The 24,220-nt window shown below is 36.5% G+C and overlaps 1 protein-coding gene across 1 annotated transcript in view; it reads left to right on the plus strand.

Annotated features, from left to right (window-relative positions):
* The window catches only part of TRAT1 (T cell receptor associated transmembrane adaptor 1), a 36,452-nt gene extending 13,489 nt beyond the window's left edge, over positions 1–22,963 (plus strand). Inside the window, exons 3-6 of the mRNA XM_060009872.1 lie at positions 6,482–6,518; positions 12,705–12,766; positions 14,860–14,948; positions 20,829–22,963. Coding sequence (XP_059865855.1) covers positions 6,482–6,518; positions 12,705–12,766; positions 14,860–14,948; positions 20,829–21,083 — 443 coding nt within the window. The 3' untranslated portion in view covers positions 21,084–22,963. The remainder of the gene's footprint in view (positions 1–6,481; positions 6,519–12,704; positions 12,767–14,859; positions 14,949–20,828) is intronic.
* The last annotated feature ends 1,257 nt before the right edge of the window (positions 22,964–24,220 follow it).

The following is a 24,220-nucleotide window of genomic DNA, read 5'->3' on the forward strand; positions in this document are numbered from 1 at the left end:
ATTCCAGGTAAGCAACACATTTTCATTAGCAATGATTTCAGTAGTTATTTTTTATTTTCAAATATTTTTCAGACTAACAAACTTTATATGTCAGTGCAAGATGACCCATCAGACATCTTCTAAAAAGTTTCCTTCCTTTATAGAAAGAAGAGAGCTAAGAGTAGCACTTTTCTTTGTATAATAGCTTAAGATGACTACATTTCAATTATTTTATTGAAGTATTTTATGAATGCAGATAATATTGTCACCTGAATTAGTAAAAGGTGAACTGAGAGCTGTAAGAGATGAAATAATTTAAGGTGGAAACCAGGACAAGAATTTATCTGAGCCAGTACTTCACTCTTGCTTGATTCCGGCCGAAATCCTCTGGAGATGTGTATGGGGCCAGGGAACAAGCGGTTTTATGTGTTTAATGTAAACCCAACTGTTTAACTTAAATTTTATTTAGCAAATTTGACCTATTTACTTTCAACCTAAATAGTCCTTTTTTTCAGCCCTATGATTGCATTGAATTGTGGGGAATATGTATGTTTAAATCACTTTTTATCAATGTGATCAAGACCAGGGCTGGTCTAATTTTACTGACCTATTACTTCTGCCCAGAACTATTTGGCTGTACCAGTCTATTACAACACAAGGTGAATAGGTTTTCCAATTCTCATTTTTGGTTGTTTGTGTATTGGAATTTATTTACCCATATTCATACCGTTTTGCTACCATACAAACTTTTGGGGGGAGTTATTTGCTTGTGATGATTAGTTGACCACTGTTAAAAGACAGTTGCCTAACTAAAAAAAAGTGGGCTTTTCTTTTTTTACAAAGGCAGATTTTTTTTCTTCTTCTTTCTAATTGTACAAACCCAGGCATGCTATACGTGACTCTATTGCCTAAAATCAACAGAGTGGGAAAGAACGCTTAAAAAAAAACAGGAAATTGTGAATGACATTTATTGATGTACTTTTAAAAATCAATTTCAGTTCCCTCAATTGTTTTTAAAATCACGGCTTTTGAAGTCAAGCTGACCTGTACTAGAACTCTGTTTTCAATATCTACCTGGGAGAACTTGTCTGAGGAACGTAACTTCTCTGACTCTCAGATTCCTTATCTACAAAATGTGGAAAATACTATCTAGACCATGGAGTTCTTGTGAGAAGTATGCAGATACCTTAGCACAGGGCTGAGGATTTAGTAGGTGGGTCCTGGACAGGGTACAGCCCACGTCACTGTTCCTGGTGGCCCGGGTGCTTCCTTCTTTCACTCCTTCCACAAATGTTAGAGGTTTACTATGGCTTCATTTAATTTTAATGTCTGTTAATTCAGTGAACATTAGTTTCTCTGGCTTTTTCACCCCTCCCACCATCCTTAAACTCTCTAAGCCCTCTCCAGCTCTCATCCCATTTCCTGCCCCCGTCTCTTTATTATTTAACATGTCTGTACGATAACCTGAGTTTTAGTGATAACGGTTGTGTTCAAGTCTGTGAACATACAGGTTCATTTTAGAGAGTTTTCTGTAGGCTTCCATGGAGTTGGTTCTAAATATTAGTCTGTCTCCAATTAATTTATCTGAGCAGTAAAGAGCTAAAGACTTCTCGAACACATCCCTTTTCTGTACCCTCACTGACTCCTTCATGGTGATCTTATGCCCTACAGATGCATATGAGCCCAGTGGATTGCCCTGCAGCAGAGCCCTGCCTCTCCCTTTCTAAGGATGGTGAGAAAGACAGAGACGCCAGTGGGAGGGGGAGAAAAAGACACCTAGAGAGAGGGGAGTGGAGACATGCCAGAGTGCTCCAGTCTCCACCACAGCCCCCTGATGCTCAGGCCCCTCACTGCTGCACTGCGCCATCACTCCCACCAGCCAAAGACACTACGCCCTTCCCCAGGTCTGAGCCAGGTCCCACAGACTCTGTCTGACTACTCCAGGCAGGATGAAGTGTCCAGCAGGGGAGTCACAATTTTCAGCACTGGGTCAAGTATAGGGATGGAGTGTTATCTCATACCCTCATGTGCACCTTCCCATCCTTTTAGGACACCCTCTTTCCCCCACACCCCACCCCACCCTGAATACCCTAGACCTGCAATCTGCTAGGAATTATGGTACCACCCACTTCCACCACCGGGACTTGGGTTGGGTCATGGGTAGGCTCACCCCCAAGCTCATGGATCCAGAAAAAAAACAAAAAAAGACTGAGACTTCACTCGATCTTTACTCCTTAGGCGGAGCACATTACCCTGGGTCTTGCACTTTATAGACGTGCAAATTTAAGATTAGCCTTGGAACAGTGTTTGTTGTTGCCAGATAAGGCCCTTTGTTCTTATCCCATCTCCCTTTTTCTCTCTGCAGTCCATTCCCAACCACTCAAGTATTACTAATGACCCATCCTTTCTACCTCATATAAGCAAACAGCACTGTCTTTCTTGCTCACCCAAAGATTCCAAGTGGATTTGGGATTAGCTCTGCAAACTGTTTGACTCCTTTTCAGTCCTCCTGAAGACTCCTCACTGTTTTGTTTCTCCTGGACAGACAGACTAGAAGAGATTGCATCATATTAGCCAGTTTTTCTGCCCCTTGGTCTGTGTACACAATGCCCCTGCATCTGGCCTTATGTAGCTTTTTATTTCTACATCTTTGTGCTATTCTTTGTGGCTAAGAAACTTGCAAGATATGACTCCACCTTGGCAAACAGTTAGTGAGTAAGTTTTGCAGGTGTATTAAATAGCTGAAAAAAGAAAATCTCTATCCCAGCAACAGTGCAGTATCTACACATTCAATCAGATAGACAAGATAAGCCACTCCTTGATGTTTTCTGTAGCAGGGCTAGGTAGAAGCTTTGAAATGGAGTCCTCCTTCCCCCCAAATAAATCTTTCATTTGTATGTGATTCTTTGTCCAAATCTGTTCTTTACTAGGATTATATTTATTTCTTTTCCTGATAGGAATGCATTCACTTTTTCTTCCTTTAAGTCCCCAAAATATTATCTAAGCTTTCCTCTCTGTTTTGAGAAGGATAAAGAACTGCATGGTTTGCTCATACATCAAAGTCCTATCAGTGTATCTCCTATTTGCTAGAAAATTATGCCACATATTTCACATTAAAAATGTATCATAAAATTTGTATTATGGAGTTCAAACCATGTGTTCTTGTTTCTTGTTGTTATGTATCGCACATGGAAGAGTGAACACTATAAAGGGGAAACATAAAAGAAAATGTTAGCTCACACCCTTTCAACCATGAACCTGACCACAGTGTTTATATCTGAATCACAAGAGAGGATTAAGAAAACTCACCCAGCTTTTCTCACACAGAGTCTTGCAAACATAACTGCTTTATAATAAAATAAAAACTGTGTTTGATTTTATTAAATATAACTGAAATGTTTAAGTAGGTTTTAAATCATGCCAGTTACTTTTAAATAAACCTATAAGGCCTGAGGACAGAGCAAGCTCTTTTCGGGAGCCTGAGCTTGCAGACCTTTCTCCTTTGCTGTAACCTCTAAACCTTTGACTGCTATACCTCTATTGAAAGAGATCATATTCTATCACACTTCTTATGGTAAGTATTGTAAAACTAAAACCACGCAAGTACTGACTGTCCCACTCCAGATTATACATTTAAATTTTAAGAGTAGTGTGATGTGGTGACCTCAAACTTTTAAGGTTCCCTTTCAGGGGGCTTCTTCAATACAGTTGGTTTTGATGTGTAATATCCTTTACCCATTACTTATTTTCTCCTTCTTCACATTGTTTTAGTTCCCTTTCATTCCACCTAAGCATCGCATTATTATATTGTAGCCTTTATATAGTTGTTTCTCTTTCCTTTTTCACACAAAGCTTTTTGGTCTAAATCTTTTAAGTATTTATTTATTTATTTGCTTTTCTCTGCTGCTAATACATCGAACTACATTTTCCTTTTCCTTCTATAGAACTATCCTTTTACATATTACAGCAGTGTATTTTCCAGGCACCATCATTCATACTCTAAGCACCTCCAAATGGAAAATCCACATTATCTTTAAGAACTATTGGTCTGTTTGGAGAAACATTTTTATTCCATATCTAGTTTTTTTAATTCTATTTAAGTACTGTCATTATTTTTTGTTTGTTTTTATCTTTTCTTTGAATTTACTACTCAATTGGTGAAAATCTTCTTGCAAAAGGTGAGGTTTGATTATTTCATTTCAAATCAAGCTTTACTTATAATTTTTTTATCTTTCAAATAGCATTTAAATTATATCAACTACTTTTCAGCTAATCTATTTAATGAAGAAACTTCGTAATTCAAATCAGCACAATTAAACGTGGCTTGCTGCAGGATATGGATTTAGAAATATAATATTGATAACCAACTTTGTCATTTTCTAAAATGTTTTTACATAAATTATTTCATTTATCTTCCACATCTACTCCATGATATAGGCATTATTAACACTATTTTATTGATAAACTAAGAATCAGTTTTGCAATGATTTTCATGTTCATTTGCAATGAAATGCATTGAAGAGCTGGTACCCAAATCCAGTGTCTTCTGATTCCTAACCCTGAATTTGTTCCATGATACCTCAGGCTACAGGTGGGCTAAATTCTTGTGTATGCACTTTAATTCCAGACAAATTTGAATAATAATTAATGACCTGAGTATAAACATGTACTTCATATAAAAAGAAATCAATACATACTTTATATTTTCCAGTTAACAATTTTCTAATCTATATTAACTAATTTTTATTCCTATGCTTATTGATATTTTTTACATTTCTCAAGCTTTCTGATTTTGCTGGGCTTCCATTAACTTGTGGCTACTGTGCAACAGTAGACTTCTCTAGGCTTCTCCCCACATCCATGTTGCATTCATATTCACAAAACTAGTCCGAAGGTAGTTGAAAACAGCTGCATCTTTTAGATGCAGTCCATGGTAAGACATTGACTGTGGGCTAGAAGAAACGTATTTCTGACAGATCCCAAATGGGATTCATCACTTTCGGTCCCATAGCTGCTTGATGTTTGTGCTTTGCAAAAACTTCCCGCGTTTGGTCCTGTACAGAATTCTTCCAAACACATTGACACATGACATATCCATTTCGCCCTCCAATGTGATGATTTTAATAATTTGTTTGAAACATTATTTAATGTTTCTCTAAGAGTTAATGACCTCTCTGGAGAATAACAACTTTGTCACACATAAATCTAACTAAAAATAGTCTTTGTAGTTGTTTGGTGACTTGCTCAATTATTGGGAAACATTTTTGTCAGTTTCTTAGCAACACACAGTGTTTTCCAAATGTTAAAACGGAAAGATCACCATTTGATTGCTATTGTCTCTGAGTCACTGTCAGAGACTTAGATAATACTGGGCTTTACTTTCATATGATAGCTTTTGCAAGATTTTGGTTTTTATTTAATGCCAGGTTTAATAAAATGCAATCAAAATATAATAAATATCATATTATATACAACAATTCAGTTCAAAGAAAATTTATTGAGAAACCAGTAATACACACTCCTTCATAATTTTGACCTTAATTATTAAAACTGAACTCTGAATTTCTCTTAATTTTCCCTATTGCCTCTCTAAAAATTTCTTGAAACTATTTTTTTCCAATTTTTAATACACATATTTAATTTGAAGTACAAATACTTCCTTTCATTTGCCTTTGAACCACCACCTCCAAGGTTCAACAGTGGATACTTTGAGATTTGACCCCTACTTTTTTCATGATTTTACAATCTTACATCAAATCTCCGGTCAGTTTGGTTTTTGCAGACCAGCATACTGTTTCCCTTAAGAGCCATTCTACTGTTTTGATTACTTTTAGAGACTGTGTTGCCAACCTTTTCTGGATTTCTTCTCCCTAGAACCCTTATCTCTCCTTACCTCTCTATTTTTACCATGTGGGTGAAATGTAATCATGACCAGAGGAACTTCCTGAACATTATTTTTATGATGTTGTTGTCACATAGCAAGAAATGATAATGGGCACTCCAAGATTAGATAAATAAGTAAATAAATAGAAGTGTCTTCTAGGGACTTTTTTTTTTTTTTTTTTTTCTTGATAAGGAAGAAAAGCCTAACCAAACCAGCAAGGGCAAATAGGGAAATCTGTCAGAAGGAAGCAGAGGTGTTTCGTAGAACCTGAAGGCAGAGAGTACAGCCAGGCCCCACAACAGGCTGGAACCACAGAAAAGGCAGGGACAGGTTTCCAGTGTACTCCGCTTGGTGTTTCCCTGCATGAAATGGCCACACAGCTGGGCTCTGCATTACTGCCAAGCTGCACCATGTTTTCATTCCAGATTACCAAGAGAGAACCTGATTGGCCCAAATCAGAGAATATCCTTATCCCTAGTTCAAACAGTGGTGGTCAAGTGGCTTGATTAAAGATGTTAACTGGCATTGAGGCTAAGCTCCCCTCAGAGCATGCTCTAGAAGGTTTAAGACATGTACGTCAAAATTTCTTTTAATTTGTCTATTTTGAATATCTTTCAGATAAAACATACACGTACTCCGATGACTACTTTCCCAGGTATGTAGAATATGAGTCATAGACTATGATTCCCAAGGAATAAGGAGAAGTAACTAATGTTATATTGCTTATAGGTTTGGCTCAGGAATGTTTCACTTGGGTTAAAATAAAATGAAAAGTGAGTTTTAATTACTTTTATTTCCACCTGAAGAATAATAGTTATAATATTATTATCTGCCCTAGTTACTTACTCATCCTGAGTCAGTGAGAGAGCTGGATGAAGGACAAAATGAAACTCTAACCTGTTATCTACAGAATCCTCATTAATTTTGGAAGAAGATATCCTAGATTAGGATTCAGTTCAGGTTGTAAAAATGTAGTCTAATTAAATATAGAATTGTGTGGCTCTTAAGAATTCAAGGTAGTAAGAAATCTGGCAATATTGATACAATTTAAGATATGTATGCACACCTACATAAACAAGGATGATTTGTGCTGTGCCATTTTAAGGGTATTGCCAATAAATAACTCTAAAATAATATGCAGTTATAGACATAACATAACTTAATTGCTTATACTTATTAAGAATGTTGCAGACAAATTTGTGTAGTATAAAACTTTTTTTAAAGAAGGTTTATAATATAAAACATAGTAAAGAAGTTTCATTTTCTTGGACAATCCAATATATCATTAGATTGGAAATTCCTCTTTTAGGATTAAAAAAATCTAAATATAGAAAATTTCCTAGAGGATTCTTCAAGATCTTTTTGAAATGGTAAACTGAAAGGCTGAAAAGGTCTTTCAAAAACACAAAGCTTTCTCACTGTACAGGGTAAGACTGCAAGCTTTTTATTGGCCTCTAAACTGTCCTTTTTCAAAAAACAATTCTTCTCCGTGTGGAAATGTCTCTGGAAGATTCAGATCTGGGCTACAGGCAGACCCACACAAAAAAGACAATCTATATTTTATGACTGTTTTTAACATTGGATTCTATAACATGAGATAATTTAAGTCATTAGTTCATTTCAAGAGTGGTTTGCTGATTTGGTTACAACAAAAAATATGACAAAAAGAATCCTACATAACCATGTAGAAGTTAATCTGATGATTGATTTGATTCTTGTCATTTGAAAGGCAGTTAAGATGCAGTGTGATAGAAAGTCTTGTGATACTATCGTTCTACCAAAGACTGTGTTGGTGGTTTTTGGATTAGGATGGGAAGAATCAGAAAGAAAAATTGGTAAAACACTCATCTCAAAGCAAGCAGGCTCTTAGCTGCAGGGAAAATTCAGAAAGGAGGCTTGTTCCTTTATAACATTTGTTCCTTCAATAAATATTCATTCAACAAATAAGCATTTGTTTAGACAACAGAGATACAAAGATGAAAAGATGCGATCCTTCCCTCAAGGATTTAATAATCTGTTATCTACTGTAATAAATCTCCATTTAGGCAAAATTTGAATATACGATGCAGATTGTATCTATTAAAAAGAGGCTGGCATATTAATTCACAAGCTTATGTATGTACTTCACAGATTGTCTATTTCTCTGATTATGTAGTTTGGGAGCCAAAGTCACCTTTATAGGAGAGCATGGAGGCTTCAGAAAAAAACGAATGAACTATCTCCAGCCATTAAGAAATAAACATTAAAACAGCAGGTGGAAATAAAGGCTACCTTTCTTAGGTAGGGCTAGAATTGTGGATGCTTCCTCAGTCCTTAGATGGTTCAAAGCTGGGTAGAAGGGAGGCAAGCTTCCCTCACACTGGGTTCCCTGCTGCACTGCCCCCCTGATCCTACTCAGCATTGGTTTAGGTGGGAAGCTATGCTGGAGGGGAAAGAAATTTGCTTCTCTGGTCTTATCTTCCTGCTTCCCCAAATCCCTGCCTTCCTACATTAGTAAGTCAGGAACATGATCACTTTAAGGACAGCAAAGTGTCTATATCTAATAGAAAGTTAAACATACACTTCCTGGTATTTACCCCTGGGCCACTTTATTTGTCCTTTAAACGTAATTCTACACAATTCTTGTCTTTTGATCTGTGTTAAGAGGATAATGCAGTGAGAATATCATCGGTTTGAGGTACAAACAGTTCTGGATGTTAATCACTCTTGCAATTACCAGGTTTGTAATCTTGGGAAAATGAGCATTGCTGAAGTGGAATTTTATCTTCTGAAAAGTATGGATTATAATATAATACTGTACTTACAAGGGTAGCTGACTGATTTTTTAAAAAAAAAAGGCTGAATGCTTTATTAGGTGAAAATTAAGGTCTAAGAAAATTCCCACCCGTTTGAATTATATTTACCCCTTAATTTAGGAAAGCAGTTCAGATTTACACTAAGCTTATTATAGCTCCTCAGTGTTCAGAGTCTCTCTCAAGGACTTAGGACAAATCCCCACCTGTTCCCAGGGTTGAGTATCCTGATGACAATAGAACTCCTGGGTAGCCTTCCCTGGTGCCTCAGACTTCCAGGTAGATATGCAGATGAGACCCTCACTGTGACCGCTGCCACACTTGGAACCAAAGTATCTCCATGTTTTCAAGCCTTCTGTTTATTTGTTTTAATGTACAAGTAACCATAATCCAAGCTCCAACCCTGTGCGAATGCAAGATGTCCAGTCCCTAACCTAAGTATTTTGGGGAATCCTCCAGAATGTGCTTATAGGTTCCAAAAACCTTATTCTTGGTTGCCTCTTGGGCACCCCTAGCTCTGTGCCACTGCTCTAGTTTTCTTTCCCCATCTTGTTTAGAATTCTTCATGCTGGCAGATCTTTCCAGTCTCCTTTCCCCAAAACTTTGACAAAGACTCTTCTTTTCAAGGGCTCCAAAGCACTGGCAATATAAGCTCCTGTGTTTGACTGACTTTACAAAAAAGTAGACATCATTAGAAGGACATATGAACACTGATCAAGAGAATAAAAATTTAATGTTAGATATCATTGCCTGAGAGTCCATTAACTTCCCCCCTCATAGGAAATACTACTGGTTCTTAGCTAATCCTAGCCATACTAACCCTAGTTATACAAAAATTGCTGGGGTTTACACTTTTCTCCTGGACCAAGGGTCTGTCTTTGATATCCAATCACCCCAAATTCAAGAAACCTACACCCATGGCACAGTCCCTGCCAGAGAAAGTAAAAATTTAATGAGCATATACTCAGGAACACATTGTTGCAACAACTTTGCCTTTTCTCTCCTCCTTCATTATTGCTTTTCCTTTCCTTTTTGTCTCATTCCCAGCAGTATATAAACAGACAGTACTGTCTGACATCTTTTTAAAAAAAAAGAAAAGAAAAGTTCCCTTGATATTAGATTGCCTATAGTTACCTCTCCATTGCTCTGCACCCTTCACAGCAAAACTTGGAAGTGCCATTTACATTCTGTCCATATTTGCTGACTTCTCTTCCTCTTCTCTTCTTGAACCTACTCTATTCGATCTTCTGTCTTCAATAATCCACTGACTCAGCTTTTGTCAAGATCACCAATGAAATCTACATGGCAAATCTTAGTCTTATTATACGTGGTCCATCTGTAGCATTTGACACATTGACACTCTACTTCTTGAGACACTTGCTTCTCCAGACTCTGGGCCACCCCCTTTTTGGTTTTCCTCCTCAATTAGTAGCAGCTTCTTCTCCTTTGCTGGTTCCTGAACCTTCGACAAGAGAGTGCCCAGGGCTCAGTCTAGTGAGTCTCTTCTCTATCTACACTCATTCCATTAGTAATTTCATCCTCTCTCATGGCTTTCAGTAACGTTTAAACACTGGTGAAGCCGAAACATGTATCTGCCTATTCAAAGAAATGTCTACTAAGCAAATCAGGTTAACACTTAGCAAAAACAATTTCTGATAGACCCTAAGCTTACTCTTTTTTATCAATCTTACAAATTCCCAGCCCCTTAAAATAGTTTTATTTAGTTTTACAGAAATCTTTCATTTTTATTTGGATATTGGAACCCTACATTTATGTCATAGAATTTGGGAGCTGAAAAGAACAATAGGGATTAAATAATTTAATATCCTTGTTCATAAATAAGGAAACTGAAATTCAGAGAATTTATGTCCAAAATCACCCATGCAGAAGTAATGATTTTTTAAAAATTGAATTTACTTATTTAATCTACTTAGATAATAAAGTATTTGAGGCATTTTCTTTAAAGCACTTCACAATAAAATAATAATAAAATATAAATACAAACTTTAAAAATAGAGACTAGAGAAAATTTATATGAAAGTAGAAAATTTGAACCCTAGTAAAAGATGCAATTAATATTATTTTAAATCTTGGAATGTCAGTAAATGTGCTGATTAGTTAGAAGATCATTTCAGACATGTTGAGAACAGTGGAGAATCTGATCTGGACCAAAACTCAGAGGTGCGCTAGTCTCTGGGCATATTTATTAATATATTTTAAATAGTAATCAATCTTCAACATAAAACACTGCCAAACATTTGTGCTTGAAGTTTATTAGATATTCGCAATAGGCTGGAGCTATTTGGCATTGCCAAGTAAAGACATACATTTTAATTTGTTGGTTAGGCAACTGCTTCTTTATAATAGTTTATTTGCAATGATTAATCATTTGAGACCTGCCTGTAGACACAAGGCACTGCATTATAAATCACGTCTTATTTTCATTCATAGAGAATGAAATGATGTTCAGTTTTTGGACATGATTTATCATTTGCAGGTTGTATCTGCTATCTGTGTGGGCTAGGAAAAATGGATGGATTGTCTTATTAAAAATTCTTCACCTTTTGCTATTATATTCTCTGTATAGCCAGAGAAAAACCATGAGCAGGGACTATTCCATATCCCAATATTAAGCTGTAATGAATTACCAATGGAAAGAAAGGTTATGGATGAGTTTCTTTGTTATCAGATAAGCGAAATACATGTCAGGATCTGGATCTTCAAATCATTTCATACAGGTATCATTTGATCTGTTCTTTTTTTAACGATACCTACGTACTATTTACATATACTGTCTTCTTTCAGAAGCATGGGAGTAATATAGGTGTTCTGCCTTGAGATAAGAGTTCTTTTTCCTTTGATGCTATTCCCTCCAGCTCTCAGTGATATGTAATCTCAAAGTTAAAACATTTGCTGCTGTTTTATGAAATGCCACTCTCACTGCCTGAAATGTTCTTCTGTCCCCAACCTGCTATTGTGAAAGCTGGTCACCAGGGCCATTGTCACTGTTTGGTGACAATGGTAGGTTGCCTACTGTAATCCTAGTTCAGATGAGGCTATAAGGAAAGTTAATCAAACATCAAGAGCAAATAGTATTCAGAGCTTTAGCACCAGACTTGCATTACAATCCTAGCACTGACAGTTACTATGTGTCTTTTGACAGTTTACCTCTCTAGCTTGCAAATTCCTTATGTGCACAATGGGGCTTTTAAAAAATGCATCTCCTAGGGTTGTCCTGAGGGTTGAATGAGCATTGGCATAAAGAAAAGCTTTCACAATTGTTATTTATTGCTGATATTACACATAAGGTTAGGGAAAATACTTTAATCTATCTGAATCTCAGACTTACCTGTAAAGTGGAAAATAATAATATTTCTGCAGAATTTCCCTTGGTTTTTGATATAATGCATGTAAAACAGCACAGTATTTGGATGTAATAGGTGATCAATCATTTTATTGCATCTGCCAAGCTGAGTCTACGATATTTCTCTGGCCTCTTATTTTTTAATCATCACTGTCAGTTAATATTTATTTAGTAAACAGTGTTAGGGGTATGTTCAGAGTGATATTCTTGGCAAATAAACAGGAAGTACAATGTATAGATTAGAGCACAGATAATCTAGGTTCTAATCCCAGCTCTGTCATTTACTAGTCTTGTGACCTTCAGCAAATTATATAACCAATCTGTGCCTCAGATTCCTTATCCCTAAAGTGGGAACGCTGTAGTGCCTATCTGGTCGAATTGTTGTGAGAATTAAATGAATGAATATATATAATGCACTTCAAGTAGTATCTGTCACACAACAAGTGCTAAATAAGTATTTGCTATTTTTGTTCCCCCAAAGAGGGTCCAAAACACATCTTTTCAAATTCATACACACATACACATACACACTTGCATTTACTGACTTACTTGCCTATCTACCTTGGCTGGTCAAGGCTGAATAAGAGCATGCAATAATTTACCCAATATTGAATTTAGCTGAGAGATTAGTTTTGAACTATGTGTAAAGTAGATTCTAACAAGGCAAATTATTTCCTTATTATAGGGAAAATGAGTATGACCTTGAAGACACACCAATTTATGGTAACTTAGATAATGCGGTCCCAGGTAAGTTTTATTTTTCCAGAAATTAAATTTATTTATAAATCAATTACCTCACTTAATTCCACAAAGAATTTGAGGTAGCTTACTTTTTGTCACAGTCACGTTTAAATGTTCCAATGGTAACCATAAATTCAGTATTTTTAGCATATCATTTAGCATATATTTCCAAAGCTGCATTTCATAAATCATATTGCAACATTCAGTGTAAATCAACATCCTGTTTTTCTATATTCTCTTTATTTTACTCTAGTAGTAATGAGAATACCGGAAGACTCTATTACCATGAATTTTGACACACACAGAATTCTATGAAATAAAGTTATTTCTAGAACAGTAAATGACCCAGGAAAACAGTGCTTTACGCTCTGTGTATAAAAGCAAATCTACAGTGAATAATTTGGAACAAAGAACACATTCTCTGGTTTCTCTTGTTTTAACTGCTTCTTTTAAAGTAGAGAACCTAGGTTTACACTGATGACAAGCAGGGAAAGAGAAGCGCCAAACCATCACTGAGTGGGTTATACATTTTTTTGTTCTTTTGTAACAAGTACTCTTCAGTTCCCAGCATCCCTTATTACTTGAAATATCCCAACCACCCCAAAAATAAAATGCCCCTAAATGCCTCAGAACAAACAGCTGTGATCTAATTCCAGAGCTCTGATGAGAGAAGCTGTTGAGAGTAACGCTAGCATTTAACGCTATCCTTGCCCTGTAAGAAGTTCACTTAATTCATGATAGGAGACTTGGGGGTTAATTCCTGTTGATCTCTGAGTCTCAAACACAGAGATTTCCAGTAATGGGCTAAATTTATCTGAATCTCTACATATCAAAACAGGAATCTCCTAATGTTACACACATGAGAATTTTATAGGAGTCAAGAATTTATTTAATTTTTGTCTTTCCCCCCATTGTAGTGTCCTCTAAGCTCTGCACTCTGAGGAATCAGAAACTATTTTGCAGCAATAGACTATTAAAAATAATTTTCCTTCCCATTTCCCCTTGCAGAATTTTGGTGCCCACCTGTAATACCTGAGGACTTAATTTCTTAGGTATTCTGGTGGCTCAAAGCCCACCATATCTGCAGTCTCCATGTCTAATGAGCACAGGTGTCACTCCTACAGGTTCTGATTTAGTAGTTCCATGATAAAGCTCAGGAACCTGCTATTTAACAAGCCTTCCAGGTGATTCTAATGCATGATTTCCACGACCCATGCTTTGAGAAACATCACCCTATGGGCCAGTTCTCTGCATTGCTTTTCAGAAAGGGTTGAATGATTTTGAAGTACCTTGTATTATAGTAAACATATATTTTTATCTATGGGGTCAAACTGGTGCAATCCACATCTCTGCCAGGTTACTTGCCATCCTACAAGTCATTAACTCTCCTTCTTCTCCCTTTTAAATAGGAGTATCTGGGGAAAGAAAGGTACGGATGATTCAGTAAGCATCCCCACAGGATGAAATAAGTGCAGGTCTGCTGGCTGGTGGACATGGTACAAAACCCCCCAAGTACTTAGTACCAGCATTATACACCCCAGGCCCTCAAAACAGCCTGGCTGAACTGTCCTGTCACTGATTTATGGGACGACAAACATAATCTAAACCCTCTTTTTCAAAAATGGTATGTAAGGTTAAGAAGGCCTCTTAGTAAAATGTCTTTACTTACGGAAAAAATTACCAAATCGTAATCATCAATATACGTGCTCTGTGCTTTATGCCGTCTGCACCATTTGTAATCACGTTTAAAGAGAACACAGACAATCCTTTAACTTGTGGGATCTCAATAACATCTAAATGGCAGTTTAAGTTGAGATTGTCATGTCCTACAATGGTATAAAAAAATTAATATGATCTAGTCCTTATCCCAAGTGACCTTCTTTTGTCTAACTGTTAATGCTGCAGGGCAACAGACTTCTCCACAGTCTGATCTGCAGAGCAGTTTGTGCTTCCTTACCTCTTGGTTTCTTCACAAAAAAGCCTAGTCAAATGATCCCTGAAGGTTTCACATTTATAGCTAAATGTTGTTTGGGCCATGTATTTTTATTCATGCCAGCATTTTTTATTTTTCCATTGTAAATCTCTTTTCCACTCCCAAGAACCAGTGGATGAAAACTACTATGAACAAATGAAAGCCCGGCCAGAGAGATCTGTGAACAAACTGCAAGAAGACGCCCCACCTTCACAGGTAAGTCTTGTTTTCCGTATCAAGGGCCAAGTTCAGCCTAGGTCATAGCACAGCTGCACGTCTCAAGAGCATAAAAGCAGCACATTCTGATAAACATCAGAAGCAGCCTGTTAGAAATTTTGCATTCTGAATCGGTGTCAAATCTGGAGCCTGAGCTCTAATGAAAAGCTCAAAGGCAAATAAATAGTACTCAGAGCTACACTTAAAGAGTCAAAATTACGTACAACTACAAAGGCAGTAGATTTCAAGGGAAAAGTGGATTCTCTTCCTAAAGTATTAGTTAAGCTTTTCCTTTCAGAGCGAAAAAAAATTACATGTATCATAGAAATAAATATAAAAGGTGACACAGGCAGAATTCTCAGAAGACCTAGATGTCGGGAATTTATGGCAGATGGGGAGAAAGAGACCTTTAGTGAAAAGATAAATTAACCAACTATAAAAGACCATACTTCTGTTTTATTTTTAAAAAAAATGAGTGTAAATTTAATACAAGTCCTATGGCTATGGTCTTATGACAGGAGATTTACACGTGGCTTGTGTGGAGATAGGCAGGACTAAAGCCTAAGTAGAAACAGAAAAACCCAGGAAGAAATGGGTAGTTTATCTTTTTACTACCACAATCAGTTCAGCATCCTCAGACATAGCACTGCCATTCACGATGCTTAGCATACGTGAGGCTGAAATATTATAAATGTCAGTTTTGATGGTTTTTTCTTCTCCCCGATCTCGTCCCTTTTATTATGTGCTCTTGTGCTATTCCCTAGAAACAGTCATAGGGCCAGCATTTCCTGTGCAGTTTTTACATGTCAGGCTTGTATTATGTGCTTTACAGGCATATCTTTTTAGATTCCTGTAAGGGAGACAGCACGGTTATTCCCATTTGACAGAGGCTTGCTAAAGATGAAAAACTTAACCTAGAGACTCAGAAACTAAGTGGGGAGACAGAATCCAACCTTAGTCCTGCCTAATAGAAAACATTCTCCTCCCAAAGATGGGTCAGAACGTGGAAACTTCCCATTAAGATAGAATTTCTCTTTTTCTTTGTATGAATCTCCTAAAAAATCAAATTCTTGAAATTTTTACTAAGAAACCAAGATGTGGTGAGGTTTAAGCAAAATGTAAGGTCGTCCTCTCATGGGCAAATCTGTCATGTGATGTTCAATTAATTGTAAATATATTTTTTAGATAAAATATATGAAAAACTGCATGTTATAATATGATCTGCAAAATTCATGGTAATATTCATGATAATAAAGAGAAAACCTGTCAAGAAGGTTAAAATGTAACTACACCACCTGAAATGCAGAGATTCACAGGACCTTAGTCATGAAAGAACTGAGAATTCTGAGTAGAAGTTGCTGTTTAAAACATGTAAATTAAACAGGCCAGCTTTATTTGTGCTGCGTCTGGTTTTTACTCAACTGGAAATTGTGCAAAGCCTTAAAATATCTTTCAAAGTCTGCTACTTTATAAATTATATATTTAAAGACACTTCTAAGGAGATTAGTCTTCATTCTATTTCATCCTTCTGACAAATTTAATTTCAAAAATTATTTCTTTTCTTTCTTTTTTTTTTTTTTTGCGGTATGCGGGCCTCTCACTGTTGTGGCCTCTCCCGTTGTGGAGCACAGGCTCCAGACACGCAGGCTCAGAGGCCATGGCTCACGGGCCCAGCCGCTCTGCGGCATGTGGGATCTTCCCACCGGGGCACGAACCTTTGTCCCCTGCATCGGCAGGCGGACTCCCAACCACTGCGCCACCAGGGAAGCCCAATTTCAAAAATTAGAAGTAATCTCTTTGGTTTTTCAAATTAATTTTTATTGGAGTATAGTTGATTTACAATGTTGTGTTAGTTTCAGGTGTTCAGCAAAGTAAATCAGTTATACATATACATATATCCACTCTTTTTCAGATTCTATTCCCAGATAGGTCATTACAGAGTATTGCGTAGAGTTCCCTGTGCTATACAGTAGGTTCTTATTAGTTATCTATTTTACATATAGTAGTGTGTATATGTCAATCCCAATCTCCCAGTTTATCCCACCCAGAAGTCATCTCTTCATATTTGATCAATTCCATTTTATTAGAATGACCATTATCATCAAAAACACTACCCAGGGCTTCCCTGGTGGCGCAGTGGTTGAGAGCCCGCCTGCCGATGCAGGCGACACAGGTTTGTGTCCCGGTCCGGGAAGATCCCACATGCCGCGGAGTGGCTGGGCCCGTGAGCCATGGCCACTGAGCCTGCACGTCCAGAGCCTGTGCTCCACAACGGGAGAGGCCACAACAGTGAGAGGCCCGCATACCGCAAAAAAAAACAAAAACAAAAACAAACAAAAAAAACACTACCCAGTTAGCTACTATGATACATAGTTACTTTGGTCAATTACAAAAGCATAACGAATCTATAATATAATGCAATAAAGCCTGATGGATAAAGTGTTTGTTGGAAAAGGGAATAAGCTTCTTGTCCTTTGAAAATGACGTGTACAGTTCAGAAGTTGTAATTTCAGTATCTAAGTCTACTATTAACTAGGAAGAGATGATCAGGAAACCTAACGATAAAATGAGTTCATGAGAGTTCCCATGTCTTAAAAAAATGTGAAGGATGCAAGTGTAAACTTGTTTCTCTTCTCTTATCCTCCTGTTAAAACCTCTCACCTATCCCTCCTTTCCCTCCTATGTCAGAAGCAACCTCTCCTCTTTCCAAAGCCAATACTCCTACTTGTACTCTTGAGTATTTCTCCTATTTCCTTCAAGATCTTGCACATTCAATTATTTAATTTGTCTCCATTTCTTTCTTTAAATGAATTACTATTGACCTACCAATATACACAAATCCCTGCAATATTTAAAAACAAATAAAACAACAAAGCTCTACTTCAACCTGTTTTTCTCTCTAATTCCTAAACTGGTTTTTACTTTCTTCCATGGTTTCCATTTCTCTTCATAGATACAAATTCTTTTTTCCCTGTCTATATTTTCCATGCATCTATTCAAGTAAAACAACACTCTGGAAGTCACAAATGACTATTACACGTACACATTGTGGTCCTTTCTCAGGACTCTTGTTCTTTGAACTCTGCAGGACTTGATAAAGCAGACCAGTTGTTGACCAGACATACATTACTTGCTTTCAGTTATAAGTGCAAAAACCCAATTCAAACCACTTTAGCATAAAAGGGAAATCACTGGCTCATGTAACTGGGAGATGAAAGGGTGTCTTTTGTTTTTGAAATGATTGAATATGAGAGCTCTCTCCATTTCTTCACCCTGCTTCTCTGTTACTGACTTCATTCTCTTCTATTACCAACAGACTTTTCCATTGAGGCTGGGAAAGCCACTGGAGACTCAGATTTTCTTCCTCCCAAATCCAGAAAAAGATATCTTTTCTATTTCTGCATCTGTACCTCAATCCCAAAGATGCCATGTAACTGGCTCTACTGAAGTCACATGTCCACCCTTGGGCCAACTTCTGTTGGCAGGAGGATGGGTAGTGTAATTGGTTCCAGCCTGGGTTGCATGCTTAATCCTGTGCTAAGCTTGGAGTACAGTATTGTGATTGATAGGCTCTCCAGGACCAGATAGAAGAGGGAAATTTCCTAAAGGAAAATGGAGAATTTATCAAAGAAAGAGAATAGAACAAAGTGCTGGACAGTCAAAAAAGATATCCACTCCTTTGTATTACCGAGTGCCTTTTGGTTATTTTTCTAACTTCACTGACATCTTCTCTATCTATCTAGTCAAAGGCAAAGCAGGTCTGAAAAGCATGAGGTGTATTCAGGAAGCAGTGAAATGTCCAGTTTGCTTGAAATAGAGAGTTTATGTAGGCGAGTACTGGGAATCAAAATAGAAAGTGTGGAAGTATAAGCATAGAAAACCTTGAATGCCATGCTATAAAATTCAGATTCTAGGCTAAAATTTTTGAGACAGAATGGTAAAATATTGAAGTTATGCCTTAGGAAGATAACTTGAAGACAGTATATGGGCTAACTGGCAGAGTGTAGAGACTCAAGCAAAGATACAAGTTACCTATCTTCTATACAATTTTCCAGAAATGATTATTTTACAAATAAAAAGTCAGACAAACATACAAGAGAGGTTGTAAATAGAGCCATCCCCCTGCCTGGTAGAGAAGATTTAAGACATTTAACTTTTAGCATGAAAACAAGCGCCTACAGGGAGAAGCTTATCCATGCATAGGGGTTTTGTTAATCCAAATGTTGCTTCTTTACCCTAGACTCCACAAATTGATATACCTTTGGTTTACTCTGAATGGTAAATCCTTAATACAGAATATTTTGGTTTATTCAATAGCTGTCCTAAAGTTTTAGCCTACAACTCTGATAATTTAGCCTACAGCTCTGATAACCTTGAAAAACCAGGTTTGAATCGCACAGGGCTGCTTAAACGCTGATTGTTTTCACCAGATGCATACTACAGTGCTACACGGTGAGGGGTTAGTTGAATTTGTGGATGCGGAACTACGGAAATGGAGGGGCTGACTGTAAAATTATATGTGAATTTTTACCTGCTCAAGGGGTTGGCATCCCTAACCCCCATGTTGTTCAAGGTCAACTGTATATTATCTCTATTTGCTAATAATGTTGTAAGACAGGTACTCTCATTTTATAGCAAGAGGCTCAAAATAGTTAAAACAAACAAACAAACAAATAAAAACTGCCCAAGGTCCCATGACCAGTATATTACAGAGCTGGAATTCAATCCTAAACTTTCAAACACCAAATTCAAGGTCTTGTCTTCAGGCCTATTGCTTTCCCCAAGCTTCTCTAGTCTCCTGCCCTTCTTATTCTAGTACTGACGCAGCTCTAGGCCAGAGAGGACTACCAGGCTTTCTTGGATGCAAATGAGTGTCTCCAAGACCAACCTAAAGGAGCTCAAACAGGATCTGGGGACAGGTAGGCAAGAAGGAAGTAAAAAAAAGGAAAAAAAGGAAAAAATGGGAAAATGGGAAATGCAAATCTTGCCAAATGCCAGTCATATAAATGGACAGTTAACCTTATACTTTTTTTTTTATAATGTAGCAAACACATATAGTTCTTTTTTTTTTTACCCAATTTTAATATTTATTTATTGCTGTGTTGGGTCTTTGTTGCTGTACGTGGGCTTTCTCCACTTATGGCGAGTGGGGGCTACTCTTTGTTGCAGTGCACGGGCTTCTCATTGCAGTGGCTTCCCTTATTGCGGAGCACAGGCTCTAGGCATGGGGGCTTCAGTAGTTGTGGCACATGGGCTCAGTAGCTGTGGCATGCGGACTCTAGAGCACAGGCTCAGTAGTTGTGGCACACGGGCTTAGTTACTCTGCGGCATGTGGGATCTTTCTGGACCAGGGATCGAACCCGTGTCCCCTGCATTGGCAGGAGGATTCTTAACCACTGTGTCACCAGGGAAGTCCCTAACGTTATACGTCTGAGTCTCAAAAATGTAGAAAAATTTGGGAGTTTTGCGGGTACCATCAAATGACCAGGTATTAAACATATGTAAAGCAGATTTTTGATTGGTTAAATTCCTTCCTGTCATGCTTTGTTCCCAGTTTAACAAATCAGTATTGTTACTTGATAGGCAGAACATAGGGCAGGCACTCCCTGAGGTGAAGGCAGGGGGAGAGGCAGGTAAAAATCCATCTAAAAGGTTCATGTATATTTTGAGTATAAAAAGAAATAAAACTATACACACAAAAAGTTCACTTAAGCATTTTCCTCCCCAAAGTCTTATCATCCTAATTGACAAATTTGGCAAATAAGGTAGCTGAAGCCCAGAAAACAAGCTGTGTGTTTTTTATAGGCCTTAGAAATACCCAGAGGTTATCAAAGTTAAAGAATGGCTAACAATGAAGAATTAATATACCTTTCTTTCTAGGAAACTGAAGTAAAGATGTTCTATGCCTCACTAGATCACAGCTGTGAGGGGAAGCGCAGAAAGCACAAGAAACAGAAAACTTATTTGTCAGACAAGGATGAAGATGGGCAGGTACATGCAATGGATATCAACCTTTCTAAGGCCACTTTGGTGGACAGTTTCCCACCAGAAAGCCAGGCAATAGAGGAGAACATTCATGATGATCCCATCAGGCTGTTTGGATTGATCCGTGCACAGAAAGAAACTGTAAACTAGCTGGACTATGGATCTAGCTCAGTGACCCAGCTCTTACTGGAAGTGGTTGTTAAAGAAATGAAGACCCCATATGACACAACATGATTTGTCAGGGTGATGAGCTGATTGTCTGTTGGTGCGATGGTGGCTTACCTTTTATACAGAGCTTATGTTATACACAGCAAATGGAATACCATACAAATTAGTTATTTAAATTAGTTATTTGAATTCACTTAAAAAATACTGATGTAGTCAAATGTAAACGAAATCAAGTTTGCAAATTGATACTGATAACAAAATCATAACTTCAAAACAATTATTAATACTCAGCGAAATAAACCAAAAAAAAAGGTTTTAAGCATAAATATGTTCTGGATCATGTTGAAAGAGAAATAAAAGTCAATGTTTTTTTTTTAAACAGTTCTCCTTTCTCATCAATGTGAAACATCCCATAGTTGGAAGAAATTTCTGACTGAAAGGCATGGGAGACATTAAAACTTATTTCTAAGAGAAGAGGGATAATCTTAAGAAATACTTTTCAAAAATGGAAATATCTTTATTACTTCTAAAAATTATTATAAAATTAATGCATATTCCTTGTAACAATAAACAGTATCAAAAAGAATTTAGATATTCTACTAGCCAGAGATAATTACTGTGATCAACTTTCTATATATTCTAGATGTTTGTCTGGGCATGACCATATATATACCCACATATATGACCATTAGTTGTTTTTTTAACCAAAAAAGAAAAAAGGGGAATGATTATTTTATACATATTATTTAAACTTTTTTCACTTAACAATAATATATTATAGATTTATTTCCACTGTCATTTTTAACTGTAACTAACTACAGTTATAATTTTAATGCCTGCATAGCATTTCATTGATTATACCAAAACTCATTTAAATAATTTTGAAGTACATTTAGCTCATTTCCAATCTCTGGTTTTTTGCTTTTACAAATAACATTGTAATGAGAATGCATCTCAGCGCATAGTTGGTACTTGTCTGACTTCTCCTTGAGGCTAAATGTCTAGGGAAAGAATTGCTGCTTTAGAAGGTGTGCATTCTGTAAGTCTCTACAGAATATATTTCTGAAAGACCAAGAGTTCGGTCAAAGTGTGTGTCCTATTTAAACTCATAAGTGCTCTTAAATTGCCCTCCAAAAAAAATTAAAAAAAAAAACTTTCTATCTCCCTCCATTTGGAGTAGGCGTTTAATTCGGTCTCAAATCATCACTGACCAAGAAAATTGTACATGATGGCTATCAGTCCTGCCCTCTGACCAGAGCTTAGTCACGCTTTCTTCAATTGTTTGTGGAACTCCTAAGGCAGTTTATGTACTAAGTTATACAATGATGAGGGAAACTGAGACTCTGCACCCGTTGAACTACAGGCTAGGAGAAAAGATGAGTAACAGGTTAACAAAGAAAAGTGTAGCTACTAGTAAGAAAAATACTATTAAGAAAACAGAAGAAAGAGATAATGGAGAGAGGGCATCTCTGAAGAAGAAATTTTAATTCTGAGAACTGAACAATGAGAAGAAGCCACCCAAGTAAAGAGAGGAAGGAAGAGCACATTTTGTGGAAGAATTCTATCCATATTTGGAAGTGCCTACTTCTGTCAATAATTATTTTCCATTATGAATCTGTAGAAAATTAAATGCTGATGACAAAGTAAAATATTTTAAGTTGTCCACAATGCCATAGGAAAGACAAAAATACTAATATTTAAGCGCAGAAGGAATCAGGTTTCTGATTCCAGAGAAGAGCCAAGAAAAACCCACAACAAATAAAGTTAATAATTACATATTGACTTTAAGTTTTTATGTTTAATTTAAAATAAAATCTCTGCTATCATATATGTTTATGTTGTTGCATTTCTATATATACCATGGTTCAGTAAAAATAAAGTTAGATTGTATTTTTGGCAGTTGTTTTTTCCTGTAATTATTCCACATCATTCACTTACATTATTTACTTGGCACCTGGAAATATTTGAATTTTTTGCCTCTGGTTTATATCATTTGAATTCCAAAATATTTTAAAGTTTTTTGTACCAGATATATCTGATGCCCATTAGTCAGGAAGGTTTTTAGCTACAGATTTAAATTCTTTAATAGATATAAGGCTTTTCAAGTTACCTATTTCTTGTTGAGTGAACTTTGTAAATTTGTGTCTTTTGAGGAATTTGTCCCTCTCATCTAAGTTGTTAAATTTATTGGCATAAAGTTGTTCAAAATATTCTCATATTATTCTTTTAATATCTGTAGAATTGGTAGTGATTTCACTTCTCTTTGATACTGATAATTTTCTTTTTTCCCCATCTAGAGATTTATCAATTTTATTGATTTCCTGAAGAACAAGTTATTGTTCACATAATTTTTCTATTGTTTTTACATTTTCTGTTTCATTGATTTACCCTCTGATCTATATTATATGCTTTCTTCTGCCTATTTTGTGTTTCATTTGTTCTTTTTTTAGCATTTTAAGGTGGAAACTGAGGTCATTAATATAAAACTTTTCTTGTCTAAAATAGGGATTTAGTCTCATAAATTTCCCTTTTTAAAAATATTGTTTTGCTTTAGCTGCATCCCACAAATTTTGATATGTGCTTTCATATTCATTCATTTCAAGCACTTTCAATTTCCCTTTTGATTTCTTCTTTGACCCATGGGTTATTTATAAATGTATAGTTTCCAAATATTTGAGGATTTTCCAGATCTCTTTCTGTTGTTGACTTCTAATTTAATTCTATTGTGGTCACAGAACATATGACTTGAATCTTTTTATATTTATTGAGCCTTTCTTTATTGTCAGAATATAGTCTATCTTGATGGATGATGGTGTGCACTTGAAAAAAAAAGATGTATATTCTATTGTTGTTGGTAGAGTGTTCTACAAATGTCAATTAGGCCAATTTGGTTGATAGAGCTTTTCAAGTCTTCTATATCCTCACTGATTTTGCCTAATTGTTCTATCAATTATTGAGAGGGGAATGTTGAAATCTCTGACTATAACTGTACATTTGCCTATTTCTCCATACTATTCTGTCAGTTGTTGCTTCATGTTTTTTGAAGCTCTATTATTAGGGGCACACATATTCAAATGCACTATTTTTTTGATGAATTTAATCTTTAACACTATGAAATG

Source organism: Delphinus delphis, chromosome 4, assembly GCF_949987515.2.
Source record: "Delphinus delphis chromosome 4, mDelDel1.2, whole genome shotgun sequence".
NCBI classification, from domain to species: domain Eukaryota; kingdom Metazoa; phylum Chordata; class Mammalia; order Artiodactyla; family Delphinidae; genus Delphinus; species Delphinus delphis.